This window comes from Poecilia reticulata, chromosome 16, assembly GCF_904066995.2.
Source record: "Poecilia reticulata chromosome 16, P_reticulata-male-v2, whole genome shotgun sequence".
Taxonomy (NCBI): Eukaryota; Metazoa; Chordata; class Actinopteri; order Cyprinodontiformes; family Poeciliidae; genus Poecilia; species Poecilia reticulata.
Genome location: NC_088845.1, coordinates 2,790,757 through 2,805,241, shown reverse-complemented (window position 1 = coordinate 2,805,241; position 14,485 = coordinate 2,790,757). Strand labels below are relative to the sequence as shown.

Here is a 14,485-nt window from a genome sequence, read left to right as displayed (position 1 = left end):
AACAGGGTTTGATGCACCCAGATCTGCTTTTAATAAATTTATTAAACTTGTCTGTAAACGCTAATTGCTTATTGGGACACGGTTATTTAACATGTGTTATTTCTTTACATCTGTTTATTTTTCTTCTCTCACTGAGCTAAAACCAGAGCTAAAGTTAAATTGAAACGTTAATCTGGTGCACTAAGTGTTTTTCTGCTTGGTTTGCCTGCAGCAAGCCCCTCTGGCCCAGCCCGAATCCCCCACAGCGTCCGCTGGAGAGGACGCCCGAACGCCTCCCGACTCCGGAGAGTCGGACAAGGAGTCGGTCAGCAGCAGCTCCAACGGCAACGGAGATGCAACAGCGGGCTCCACCGCCAACGGCAGCAGCTCGTTGGCCAAAAACAGCTCGTCTTCTTCCTCCAGCTCCTCCAGCAGTGGGTCCGCCGGCGCCGGGACAGGCGGGAAGGACAAAACCAAGAAGGATAAAGACAAGGACAAGAAGAGGGCGGACTCTGTGGCAAACAAGCTCGGCAGTTTTGGGAAGACGCTGGGCAGCAAGCTGAAGAAGAACGTCGGCGGACTGATGACGGGGAAGAACGCCGGAGCGGCCGGCGCCAAACCGGAAGGTGGGGAGAAGAAGAAGGGCTCGCTCAAGGGCAGGAAGGGCAGCAAGGACAGTTCGCCGTCCGCCCAGGCCTCGGAGGACTCCGGGAAGGGATCGCCGTCGTCGGGCAGCGAGCGCCTCCTGGGTACCATGAGCAGCATGAGCAGCAGCGGCGGCAGCAGCAGCACAGAGAGTGAGCACTACAAGTACAGCGCCGACGTGAAGGTGAGCCTGGGCATCCTGCGGGCCGCCATGCAGGGCGAGAGGAAGCTCATCTTTGCCAGCCTCCTCACCACCAGCAACCGCCAGCCCTTCCAGGAGGAGATGATCCAGCGCTACCTCTCCGACGCCGAGGACCGCTTCCGCGCTGAGCAGGAGCAGCAGCGGCGCGACGCCGAGCGGAAAGGCGTCGCCAATAACCTCCAGCTGCCGAAGAAGGAGGAGCTGAGCTACCGGCCGTTTGACGCCAAAGAGGAGCTGACGGAGTCCTTACCGCCCTCCTTCAACCCCACGCCGCTGAGCCCCTCCCTCTACTCTGCGGTCATCCCCATCCCTCGCCCGTCGTTCATCGACCAGACCCACGTGCCGACGCCGCTGACTCAGCACCTCCACATGCACGGCCACCTGGACGCACGGCGCCAACTGGCCGGCGGCTCTCCGGCCGCCTCTTACCCGGGCCTCCCCGCCTACGCGACGCTGCCCCGCCACTGCTCCACCGCGCCGGGTCCCTCCCACCCGCAGTACATCCCCTCGTCCCTCAGCCCCTCCCGGCTCGCCCCCTCTTACCCGCCGGAGTTTGACCCGCCCGATTACCCCGGCGCTGAGCCCATCGTCGGCGGCTACACCAACGGTTTCCGGGAGCTGAACGCCGGCCTGGACTGTCAGAGCGGGCAGCCCCCCATCAGACACTACTCTCTGGGCAGCGCGGGCGGCCTGGCCGGCCTGCAGTCCAGCCGCTGTCGGACACCCAGCTGCAACTACTACGGCCACCCGGAGACGGGGAACTACTGCTCATACTGCTACCGAGAGGAGCTGAGGAAGAGGGAGGCGGAGCCAGTCATCCACCGCTTCTGAGCGAAGAGTGGCCTTTTTGTGTTTCAGTTGAACAGAACGGGGAACGACCCCTTACCGTGTCACTTCCTGTTGAAGGCGACGAGAAGAAACTGGGGAATAGACCGTCGAAGAAACTGACTGCAATTCTGTTACGTTTTTGCTCTTTATGCAGCTGTTGAGTGTGTGTGTGTGTGTGTGTGTGTGTGCGTGTGTGTGTGTGTGTATGCGTGTGTGTGAGTGTGTATGGACTTCAACTCTTCACCGGAGTGAAGTTATGCCCAAATCCCACTTCTTCTAATTAAACAAAAATTTGTGTCAAATGTTACATTTTTGTGCAGCACAAATTTCCGTTTGTGCCGCTATCATTTTAAAGATATTAATGAATGTTTCCAGAGGTCATCAAAGGTCAACTAGTCCACATTTACAGAACCAAAGGAAACATGGTGTCAAATCAGCTATGCTACATTTGCTGGTTCGTGCAGCAAAAAGTGTTGTTTTGTCTTTTATTTTTAAGGCTTAAAAAGTTCTGAGATCAACCTGCTGGTTGCTTGTTTGTGCAACTATTTTTATTTATTTTTTTGCCACAGTTGTTTGACACCAAATTAGTTTGATTTTGTAAACCTGGGCAGCCTGGTTGACCTGATGACCCCTGAAAACATTAATATTTCTTTAAACGTTGTGGCATAAATGTTGATCTCTAGTGACTTGTGAGAATTTCTTTTTTAAATCTTAAAAATTGTAATGGCACAAACAAAACTGTGTGCTGCACAAACGTATCACAGTTGATTGACACCATATTAAGTTTGATTTTGTCAATATGATCTGACTGGTTGACCTATGACCTCAGGAAACATTTATTAATGTCTTTAAAATGACGGCTGCACAAACAACCGTTTTGGTGACACTGATTCTGTTTCATTTGAAGAGGTGGTGAGGGGTCAGCTTCACTCGGGTCGACTCTCCTCCTCGGTAAGAGTTAAACACCTGGCTACTGTCTCCTCCTAGTGGAGGGAATGTAAACTGCAGGCATCGTATATAACACTCATGCAGACAACTAGCAGTGATGCAAGCACAACCGGAGAAGGCACAACTGTCTCCGCTTCACATGTTTAGTCCAACATCAGTGTTACGGTTATGACCTTACTGTTACTGGATGCCTCTGTCCTCGTCGGATTGCTTCTACTCAATATTTGCATTATGCAAACTGAAACTACTGTTTATCGCTCGACGTGCAGAAAGACGCTGCTGCGGTGCTAAAACGCAACAATCGGCACCCCTGCAATAAATTCCCCGCCCCCCTTTTTTTTTTCTTATTTTAACTCAATCAGATGAAAACTGGATCTGGAAGATGTCAGCAGGTTCGGCACAGCCAAGCTGCTTTGCAGAAGTATTGAAGCCCCATGTTTTCTCAGCTTAGAACCACAAACTTTGATTTGTCTTCATTGGGATTTTAGGTCATGGAGCAACAGACGTTAAAAACGGTGCAGGGTTTGAAAAGCGATGCTCATCCTGCAGTTGCGGATTTTCTTTCAGCTTTGCATATCTGGAAACTAAAATTTGCCCGTTGTTGTTCTTTGCAAGGTCAGATGGGATGAAGAGTTTGAGTCAGGTCCAGGCTTTGACTAGGCCATTTTAACACAGGAGTATGTGTTGATTGAGTCTTTCTAGGGTAACTATAAATGCTCTCTCCAGGATTACTTTGTATTTGGCTCCGTTATTTCCATCAGCTTCCTGTTGCTGTTGAAGAAAAGCATTCCCACAGCATCATACCGCAACCATTGTGTTTAACAGTGGCAGTGTTCAGCTGTGTGTGCTTTTTCTTGTTTCTCCATTTGATAAAACGATGACTTTCTTTATGCCACGCTTCCATAAAGGTCACAATTCTCTGTAAACAGAGTTGCCATGTTGCCTCTTGGCCTCTTCTCTGATTAATTATCTCATTTTCTGGGCCATCAGTGGTTAAATGTAATTGTTTGTTGTGTGTTTTAGTTAGGAGTATCACAGTAAAGGAGTGCTGAATACAATACATTGAAAATCATATATTATTTTCCCTCCAGCTCATAATTACATGCTGCTTTCTCTTTCACATAAAATCCCAATAAAATGAACAGAAGTTTCAGGTCTTGGAACCAGTTGAAGGGGTTTGGATACTTTTGCACAAGGCGCTGTAAATAAAAGCAATAGCACCGGCTGAGATCTGTGACGCTACTCACCCACTCTGGAAGTGAAATAGGTAGTTGGTTTTTTTTTCCCTGACTCTTGACAGACGCAACTTTTCCGCGCAGGATAACAGAACAAAAACATGCAAACGGCAGTCCTGAACTTAGACGTGTTGACTTTTAAAGCTGCTGCAGGAGGGAACGGATCGTGTCTGTGTGGAAAGCAGGTTTCAGGTGCTGCAGGTGAATTTCAAAGGTGTGGGAAAGTTTTCCTTCTGTTTTCAGTCTTCTGTCAGCTGCTACACTGGCTGTTTTAAATGCTTTTTGCACCTAATGAAGAACAAACACTAAATAAATCAGACACTGGGTTTATCGAAGCTTAAACTAAAAATATAGCGATTATTTTGAAATAATACAAGATTTCTAAGAATTCCTGTTTCCTCCTTGCTTAGGTCAAATGAAAACCACCTCAGATAATTTACTGAGAGGCTGAAGGCGTTTTATTTACTTTTCCAGATGTTTTCTGGATTTTTTGTTTCCCCCCTCTGTCTCTGCAGACACTGCCGCCTGGAAGTACGGGGCTCAAACTGGAGGCTTTTATTCCTTCCAGTTCACTGCTGACCGCTAAACCAAGCAAATAATTGCACAATTTTAAACTATCATCGATCCCTTTGAAAGCTACACCCTCGTCATGTCTATCAAGCGCTGGAAATAAGCTGATAATTGGGTGGATTTATTTGAGTCTTCCTTGTTACTTTGAGTTCAAGACTGTTGTGGTTCTCACGTCTTGCTGTTTCATCGTTTCACTACAAGAAGCCATGATGTTGGACTCCAGTTGCTCTGCTTATTCAGTCTTCTCTCATTGAGGTTGGTAGAAAAGCACAAAATAGTATGCAATTCACTGCCTTGCCCACTAGAGGGTGCTCCTGTCTTGTTTTCCGTGTGGACTCTGGCCCTGCTGCTCTAACTACAAACACTAAACCCCCCATTAAACGGATAATAAGGTGTGTTTTTATTAGTGTTGTTTAAACACTATTTAATAGCAAGATGTTGCTAAAGCTGCTCAATTTTCAATGAAACGCAACCGTCGTCGGTGTGAATGTGTGTCAGCATGTGTTGGTAATGTAGGATTTTAACTGATACATGAATAAATCTTTTGTTGGGGAGAAAAACTTGCTTTTTTTTCTCTGTTCTCTCCTTTCCTCCAAAGTAATAATTATCTCCCAAACTCAGTTTTTACAGCCTGCAAACCTTTTTTTTTATATATATATATATCTATATATATTTAAGACGACAAACAGAAGCGCTTGTGAGGTTGTATAAATATGTTCCGAGTTATTTTTGTAAGCCCAAAGTTTTACAGTGTTTTTAAAAGGGTAAGAATGTATTTTGTTGGAAACTTCCACAGTTCTGAGAATAAGCTTGGAAAGAGCCTGGATCTGGGGGTGGAAATGTTTGGGCTGTTGAAGGAAACCCCCACATGGGCCTTTTTGATACTTGAGGCTCCTCTCATTGAGAAAAATTTCCTTAATACTGACAAAACAATTTGAGAAAAAATATATCTATATATTTATAGTGAGATTTTTTTTTCTGTTCTTTCAAATTGGTTTCCTTGTAGGAAGTTTAGTTGAGATCATTTAGGATGTTCTTTCTGGCTAATTGTCTAGAAGTCCGGCTTTTGTTTGTTGCTTTCTAAATTTGTGAACGTTTCATTTTTCATGCTGCAGCCATCAGTCCGTGCTTCAGTTTTTTATTTTTATTTTGACTCTGCTCATTTCCTCAGAACAAGAAGAGAAATGGCTCCGCATTAGTTTGCAACACCGTCGACTCGATTATATTTTTCTATGATCTTTTATTTGGGGGCAACGGGAAACACCTCCGAGCTGCATGGGACTGGAACTGTTGCATGTAAATGGCGAACCATTTTACCAAATTCGTGCGTTACTTTAACCTGATTTTTGTTCTTTGTTGTAATTTGTTCTGTTTTGATTTTTCTATCTTTAATTTTTTTTTTGGTTTGTTTTAAAAAAGAGGCACTAAAAGGCTGTGTGAAAGTGCAATCTGGATAGAAAGAACATCAGATTTTATGTTAGGTATTATGATTATTTTTTTTGCACCGTTTGAATAAATTCTCATTGTATTTCAAGGATCTTTTTGTCTCTCTCCTGTTTTTGTTGAGTAGCTCCATTTTGTCATTTTAATCCAAAACAGCAAACCTTGAAATTTGAATTTTGGATAAATAGTAAGTTTAGCTGTAAAGTAAACTTACCAAAGTTTAAAAAAAAAAAAAGTCTTTTTCTACCAGATGTTAAAGCAAACCAGTAAATAAAATAAAATAAATGTAATTTGTGGCTGTAATCCAACTTGTTAAAACATTATAGACTCTCCAGTTTGGCTTTCATCTAAATCCTAAGATATTTCTGAAGAAATTGATCTAAATTGATCTAAATTGATCTAAATCCTAAGATATTTCTGAAGAAATTGATCACCTGGAAGTGTTTCTATTGCTAAACTTTTCTCTTATTTGCTCTCCTTGTCGTTCTGTTTTATCTTAACCTTCCTGCATAATACATTAGTGAATATCTCCCAGCTCAGATAATCCACGCTCCTGTGTCTGTAACTGTTTTATGTATTAGAGAAATCGGAAACCCTGATGCAATATTAAACAGCTTCCCATGTGGTTTAAAAAAAAAAATCCAGACCTCTATATTAGTTGACTGGGACGCCGACTCCTCACCTGCTCAGCAGAGCCCAGGATTACTCAAACTTTCCCTTTTCTTCCTGGGAAGGATTTCCTGAAACGCCTGCAGTCTTGGTTCCTTGCACTGCTGTGAATGAGAGGGAAAAGATTCCTGCACGGATTTGTCTGAGGATCACAGTAAGGTAAGAAAACAGGCTGCAGATGGAACATTATCATAATTATTTGGTTGTTTTTTCATACAGAATGTCATACAGAAATGAATTGACATTCATTCCTGTATAACAACAATGGCTTCCTTTAGATACCAGTTGTGGCTGCGTCTGATTTTACATAAAGCAGAATATGTTGAAAAACGAAAACTTGGACATCCTGTACAAAGGGAATCTAGCTGAAGCTTATTTGGTCAGCTTTTTGAAAAGTACTGTTTATGGTTTTAACAACAAAACATTCTGTAAATGTATCCTCGCCTCTCTCTTCAGGGAACGTTGCACATTTTCTGTTATCCTTCTGCTGGATGCAAACAGGCCCAAACCATCCGAACGCCACCGCTGTGCTCCACAGCTGGTATAATGCTCAAACTATGTTAACTCATATTTTAAAATGGCTAACTCACCAGTTTTAGCTATTAAATTGGTGGAAATAACAAATTTTAATCAAGTAATTAATTAAAAGATGAAAAAATAAAGACATGATCCCAAGCAAACCAAATCTATTGGCTGACTCTGGATTGGAATCAAGTTGAGTTTGAAAGTTGTCTTTTAATTTTTATTTTGTTTTGCTGTTTGTCACAGATGCAAACACAAACTCAAGTGTTGCTGCTTCACTGAGAGACACGGAGAACAGGCTAAAGGGGAGGGTCAGAAAATGTGTTATTTAGTCGTCATCTCAACTTTATTTTCTTCTAGTACATAACTGAGAAGAAAACGGTAAATTTAATTTGAAGTGAGTGGCTGGTGACTCAAAGAAAACGCAACAAAATCTGAAAGTATTTTCTGATAATAGGGAATGTTTATAAATGAATGCGTATAATACATTAAGATCTTCAAATAAGTATTGAATATTAAATGTTCAAGTGAATTTTAATCAATATTTTTAGAATAATTCAAAGTCAGACATCCCACCAGGTGGATATGTAGCTAAACCCAAAATTATTTACACCCCTGCAGATTTAATGTAAAAGTATCTTCATTAAACCAAGAACTTTATGATGGGAAACAAGTCAGAGATCTCCAAAAGAAAATAAAACTATGTAAAAGGAAGGAGTACACATCTATTTTAAAATTTCATTGAATTTATTAAATTGTACCGCAAGTTATTTATATCATCCTCAATAACCAAGTATTCCATATAACCAAATAAATCAAATATTAACATTGTGTATATAATTAAAAGGCTACTTTTCATATAAGTCATATAAGTGTTAAGTAATAACACCTGATATTTGGAGATGATGTGATTATGTGACAAATACTGAGTTATGTGCAACTTCTGATATTTTAAAGACTAAATTGAATAACAAAGAAAAACAAATTCAAGCAAAATAAACTTTACTAAGCTTTTTTTTCAACAAAAAAATTATGAAACATTTTTTTTTTACTCAGTTTTATTCAACAGTAGCCATATTACTACTGCAAATATTACTCAAGTGAAAGTAAAATGTGCAGTGTAGTAAAATGACTAATTTTTTCAAAATAGTTACTTGAGTAAATGTAGCCACCAGTTACTACCCGCCTTTAGCTATTAACTTCTGTGGTGACTGATGGTGAGTTCAGGGAGTCTATAAAAATCAGGAAAGACTGCTAACCTCCCCCGAAAGCGTGATTTTCGTTCCAAACAGAAGCGAGACCAGAGCATATCCAGTCTCCTGCGGGTTTTTCTGTGAATGCTGACTGAAGACTGTCCCCGAGTCCAGCCTCACTGTCTCTTTAAGAGCCCGCTCTCCTTCAGTCCTCCCTGCTTCACTATGGCGAAGGAACAAACAAACAAAACGGAACGGGTCCCGGCCGGAACCCGTGAACACATCTCTCGGTTTGAGTGACTAAGCTCAGTGAGTTGTGGCCGCTCTCAGGCAGGGTGTGCTCTTGTTTTCTTTATTTTTCTCTCTGTGCGGGGTTGAGAGGCAGATGCTGTCCGCACAGAAAGCGATGAAAAGAGCTGGAACAGTTGGCTTGTTCACACCGAAAACCTCAGCTGGAGGAGGAGGAGGCGGAGAAGAAGAAGAAGAAGAAGAAGCCGGGCTGCTGCTGCTGCTACTGCTGGTGGCCGCCGCTGTTCAACGCCGTTTTAACGGTTTTCCTCCGCTGGAAACAGATGGACGAAACAGGACGCTAACCCGTAACCATTAGCCTCAGACAGAACACGTTTTCCCTCCTGGATTCTTCCTGGTTGTCGGTTCTGAAACAGCCCAGAAAGATGTTGACAGGATCCAGAACGACGTTCAAAGTGAGGCAGATGCTCCCAGATATTAAGGTGAGGTTACGGGACAGGCTAACTGTCGCTAACTAGTCCCTCTGACCTACTTTCTGCCTATTCTAGTTTATCCACAGCAGATGTGAGACCCATAAACAGCTCATGGTTGTTTTAAGATTTTTTTTTAAAATTATTTTTGCTTGTCAGACAACCATCCAGTTCTCATTTCAAACCCATCTGATCATATTTGGAAGCTTTATTTTTTATCTCGTATGTATTTCCTGCCTCATATTTAATTTAAGAGACTTTAAATATTTATCTAAGCATTTGATTGGGCTGTCAGAGCCACAGCCCGTCTTCATAACTCTGCTTGTGACCATAAAGCACAGGAGGAGGCAGGAACAGGGCAGTGTTATGATGCAGGAAGCACCAGCCATCATTCAGCAGGCTGAGCTATAAATGTCCAACCAGACCGGCAGGATTCCTGCACACTCCCTTAAAAATACTCCTGTTTCAAAGCACCGATCGGTCTTTTTCACGCCAGTACCAATTTCCTAATTAAAGCTGCACAGTAGATGAATCACAAGCGTTTCTACAACTGGGTTTAATGACAGAGATGCTAAAGTTGACACAGAGGTGAATGTGGATTCATCACAACCATTACCATCATTACCAAAATGCTCAGCTGCATATTTTCCTGCAGCTCCAGTTGTTAACCTTTGATTCTTCCTGAAAATCAAACAAAGTCCTTGTTGATGCATTTATTGTCAGGACGGCACTCCCTAGCTTTTCATGGAAAAGTGGCAAGATTTTATAGTTGGACAACAGAGTGACGCATAACTAGTTATTGGCATTTTTTTTTTTTAGATCTGATTAAGTCAGTTAAATAGCGAGAGAGAGAGAGAAAAAAAAACAACCTTATTATGTTTAATGGAAAACCCAAATTGCACACTGGATTAGTTGCAAGCAGGTGTTGGGTTTGAATCCTGGCTGTTCTCCCAATGCGTTCATTGGTTCTCTGCTTCCTCCAGCAGCCCAACAACATGCATGTTGGGTTAATTAGCCATTTGTGTTGCTCTCCGTTGGACTCATCTGGTGTTCTGCCAGTTTTACATGTGTTTCTGCTCCAGCACAGCTGATTCAAATGGGCCAACTACCTCCTCAGGATGTCATAAAGTTCTGTACAGGTTCTGCTAATGAACCATCATTTGGATCAGGCTTGTTGAATGGAAAACATGCAGTATACCGACCCTTGAGGACTAAATTTGGACCCCACTGCGGTGGTCTCCTGTCTGTTAAGCACCATCCTGCTTCCCTAAACCAGCAGGATGGCCTGTTTGGAAAGGAAAACCAAACAGGCCAGTAACGAACTTGATCAGACTTTAAGTCCAGACTTGTCAGATTTTACAAAGTACACACGAAGACCTTTGTTTTGTTTTGTTTGTCGTTATTTATTTACTATGATGAAGATGCAGTCTAGGCATTAACTATAAACATGTTAAACATGAAAACTTGTCTTTAAATGGAAATAAGGGAGAGACGCTGCGTTCCTCTGGGACGTTCTCCGTCCATCCTGGATTCCCTCTTGTTCTTTCAGTTCCCTGCTCTCTACTTGCTTTAAAGGATAAAGACTTGCATGTTGAGAGAGAGAGAGAGGGGGTACATATAATCACTGTTACTGCTTGGAAGCCTAATTACAGTCCACAAAGGGGAATGTTAATCATGTCTCTCAGCAGGGTGGGAATAAACTGCAGCCTGTGATTCATCATCTGGACAGATGTGTGCTGAACAATTTCAGCTCCTTTTTATTTGCACGAGCAATTACGGAGAATCGACGAACTGCTCTGAAAGGTGTGCGTCATTATGCACACCTGACGGGAGAAACATTTGGTCGATGCGTGATTAGACGGAAAGCACAGGGTTTCCTGTGTTCTTGGCCGTGTTGTCGCGCAGCCTGGCTTTGTGTCTCCTCGGATATTTTCTGCAGCCGCGGGGGGAACTGGGACCAGATGCCTCCCTTTGCTCCCCCTCAGGCGAGGCTTGCATGTGAAGGGTGGTGGTGGTGGTGGTGGGGGGTGACGTGCTGTGCTCAACATCTGGCTGTCGTCATGGAGACGGGGGCTGGATAGGTCAGGACTTGGGAGTTTTTACTACCTCAGAATGAGACGTTGGGAAGTCATCAGCGTGCGGGCTTGTGGCTCAGGCAGAGATATGGTAATGCAGTGTGGACGGTAGATTATACGCCGAGGCCACCCACACACTCTTTTGTTTCACTTTTCTGAGCGAGTGGTGAAGCTGAGTCTAAATCTGGGACCAGATGGTCTCTCCGTTTGGACGTGCCGCTGAATCTTCCTTTCTTCATTACAGTTGAAGCCCGTTTTGATCGGCTCAAACAACAGCGGGTTACCAATTCATTCATTTTCCTAGTCATAATCAAAAAGTGTGTGTTTTCTCAGCTGTCCAGGCGGAAACTGAAATGTTCATTTTGGAAAACTTTCAAGATAAATTTTTTTATAAGCATGAGTAAGTTTGGGGACATAAAAGGAAACGGAGTGTGGAAAAACACTTGTTTTCCATTTTCTGAACTCAAAACAACAACCCAAACAAGCAGAGTGTTGTCTGCGTTCTCCCTCCATGCTCTTCGCGATGTTCTGATTCATCGGCCACATCAGGCCGTGAGTATCCATGACTTTGGAGTCTCTGTTGGACAAGCAGAGAAAACAAAACTGCAATTTTGCTACTGCATAACATTTAGCTGGTAAATCACAGCTGCAGCACAAAGCCCAAACCACCAGCTTCCACCACCGTGCTTTGCAGTTGCTATGGGCTGATTTTACTGATATGCTGTTTCTGTTGTATCGTCAAACCTCTACGCTTTGTTCCCATCTGCTCAAAGAAAATTGCTCAAAGTCTTGAGCAATTTTCCAAACCCATGTTGTGCTGCTATATTTGTTTCTGGTAAAAGAGCTTTCTCCATTGACATTTCCATACTTGTTCAGTCTGTTTCAAACCATCATGAACTTGGAGACCAGCGCAAAGTTTCCGGCGCAAATTCACTGACATCCAAGATGCATGGAGAGGGACACAGATCTGGTGAGGTAAAGACTCAACACCAGGAAGTTCAGGGGAACTCAAGGGAACAACTTCATTAGCAGACCATCATGGTCATGAACTCTGCCACTTAGCATGCTAACTGAGGCCTGCAGAGTCTGAGATGAAACTCCTGCAGTCTTTTGGCATATCTTTGAGCATTGCATGCTCTGACCTTTAGGATGAATCTGCTGGGTTGTCCACTTCAGTGAAGATTGGAAAAAACACATTTTTCACTTGTTAACACACAGACTGCAAGAGCTAGCATATACTAATGATTAATTATTCTGTGGAGTATGATCAGCAGTAGCTAGCTGCTACTTTTTCATGCATTTATTAAGCACATTACTGCTTTTTCCATCTCACTCTAGACGGGTATGGTGCATTTCTTGGCATTACTGTAAAACTCAGTCCTTGGAAAAAGTAACACTCCATCAAAATTCCAATATGACATTGTTACGGGTTCCTTGCAGTCAGCAGATATGAAGCCAAGGATTCATTGTGTTGTGTAGCTACTGACAGTGGGGAAAAAAGTCATGAACCCGTCAACGTTTTTCTCAGTCAATATGTTTCTAATATTTCAACTGACAAGAAATTCATACCAGATGTCGTCAACAGCTCAAGTAATCCGCTCTTACAGACAAATCAAAGGAATTTAATCCACAATGAAGCTATGGCTTACAAAAATGTGTGACAATGCAGCCTAGAAAATACTTTTTTGGTACGTTAAGATTTATTATGTATGTTGCATGCAGTCACTGTTCCAATGTGATGTTGACTCATTCTTCCTCACAAACTGTTTTTAAACCTGAAAGCTTCTTGGGGTGCTTTGCACTCTGATCTTCATCTTTTTTCCAAGTTAGATGACTGACTGGGATATTCAAACATATAAAGTTCTTTAATTTTACGTGGTCTACCAGAACCAGAACCTGTAGGACTGCAGGTGGAAACACCAGGGCTTGAACCAGAACCTGTCCTACAGGTTCTGGTTCAAGCCCTGGTGTTTCCACCTGCAGTCTTTAACATTAGCATGGTGTTTTTGGGTTGGTGTTCAGAGCCATTCTTCCTCCAAACACGGTGTGTACAGTGACATTCATACCCTCCGACTGTCCGACCAAGATAGACCTGAGGACTGTTTTCATCAAAACTACGAAGCAATTTGAGGGGAATATCAAAAGCGAGACAGGAAATGAGACGTGGAGGCCAACTAAAACACATTCGACAGGCACATGCACTTGTGAATACTCGATCTTGAAGGTCCAGTGGTCGATGGAGGGACCCTCCAGTCGGAGCCTGTACTCCAGGAAAACATTCGATTGGAGCGTGAAGAGTCAGACACAATCTTGAATATTAAACCAGCTGATTTTGATTTGGACCAGCAGGAATGTTTTCTAAATACTGGCATATTCTAGATGGTTCTTGGCTTTTTATGGCTTTTTCATACATATTGCCTGTACCATTTCACTTCCTATCACATTACTTAATTTATGGAACAATTAGTTTTCTTATAGATTACTTGATTTGTTGGTGACATCTGGAGGGTTTTTCTTTATAAATATATTTACAGAGATCCACATGTTAAATTCTAATCTGCCAGATTTTATGTTTTGTTCCTCTATCGCCTGATACCAGACATGCCAGATTGAAAACAATCAAAATAGACCTTAGAGTTGTTTCTGTGCTGCTTTTCTCACGTATACTTGGGAAAATAAATCACCTTCAGTAGAACTTGAAACAACTTCAGCCTCCTCCTACATCTCACAATGTACAAAGAAAGCTCTACAAATTGTGTTTTTAAATCGATGTGTTTTTAAATCGATGTGTAAGAATCCTAAATGCTACATAGAGAAGGCAAAGGCCTCTTTTTGACAAGACGGTATGCATGTTGGGGCCCCATTATGGCTGGACTTTTCTCTGGAGTTGGCTCTGCTGGCACCAGCCCTCCAGCTTTGAAGCAGCCAGTTGAAAGGCAAACAGCTCAGTAGAAGCAGAAATGCCAGACGATGGATCATCAGAGCGGCTGCAGATTAAAGGCTGATAACAACGTGCCATTCCAGCATGGGCGCACCCTCCACCCCCTCCCACAGCAGCCAAATACCACCTCTACTGCCAGGCCCCCAGCTGGCTGCAGCTCCTCCAGCTTGACGGAGCCAGACAAAGAGCTTCTTCTCAACCTCTGGCCAGGGCCGCGTTCCTCTGAAGGTCTGTTGGTCAAATCGAAAAGTTGAGTCTTTCTGAGGATTGGAAGTCAGGATGGAGTCTAATTATCTGGCTTTCGGAGAGAGGAGACGTGAAAATAACACTTGACCAATGTGCAACACTGGATTTTTGTTTTTAGCCATTGCTAAATGCAAAATCTCTTTGCAGAGATTCTTAGTGATGAACAAATCTCACTTCAGCGTAGAGCATCACTAGGTAGAAATATTCAGAATATTTTGGTAAAAAGGATTAAAGCTAGATCAGAATTTGGAAAAAGTTTAATAGGAATTG

General features: G+C 42.9%; 2 protein-coding genes across 3 annotated transcripts in view; both read left to right on the top strand.

Moving 5' to 3' along the window:
• otud7b (OTU deubiquitinase 7B) overlaps nt 1-5,944 on the top strand; it is a 40,778-nt gene extending 34,834 nt beyond the window's left edge. For both annotated transcript variants that reach the window (XM_008430745.3, XM_008430746.3), the window contains exon 12: nt 212-5,944. In XM_008430745.3, the coding sequence (XP_008428967.1) occupies nt 212-1,657 (1,446 nt within the window). In that variant the 3' untranslated portion in view covers nt 1,658-5,944. The remainder of the gene's footprint in view (nt 1-211) is intronic.
• A 2,406-nt stretch (nt 5,945-8,350) lies between these two features.
• The window catches only part of mtmr11 (myotubularin related protein 11), a 34,346-nt gene continuing 28,211 nt past the window's right edge, over nt 8,351-14,485 (top strand). Inside the window, exon 1 of the mRNA XM_008430744.3 lies at nt 8,351-8,965. Within this exon, the coding sequence (XP_008428966.1) occupies nt 8,909-8,965 (57 nt within the window). The 5' untranslated portion in view covers nt 8,351-8,908. The remainder of the gene's footprint in view (nt 8,966-14,485) is intronic.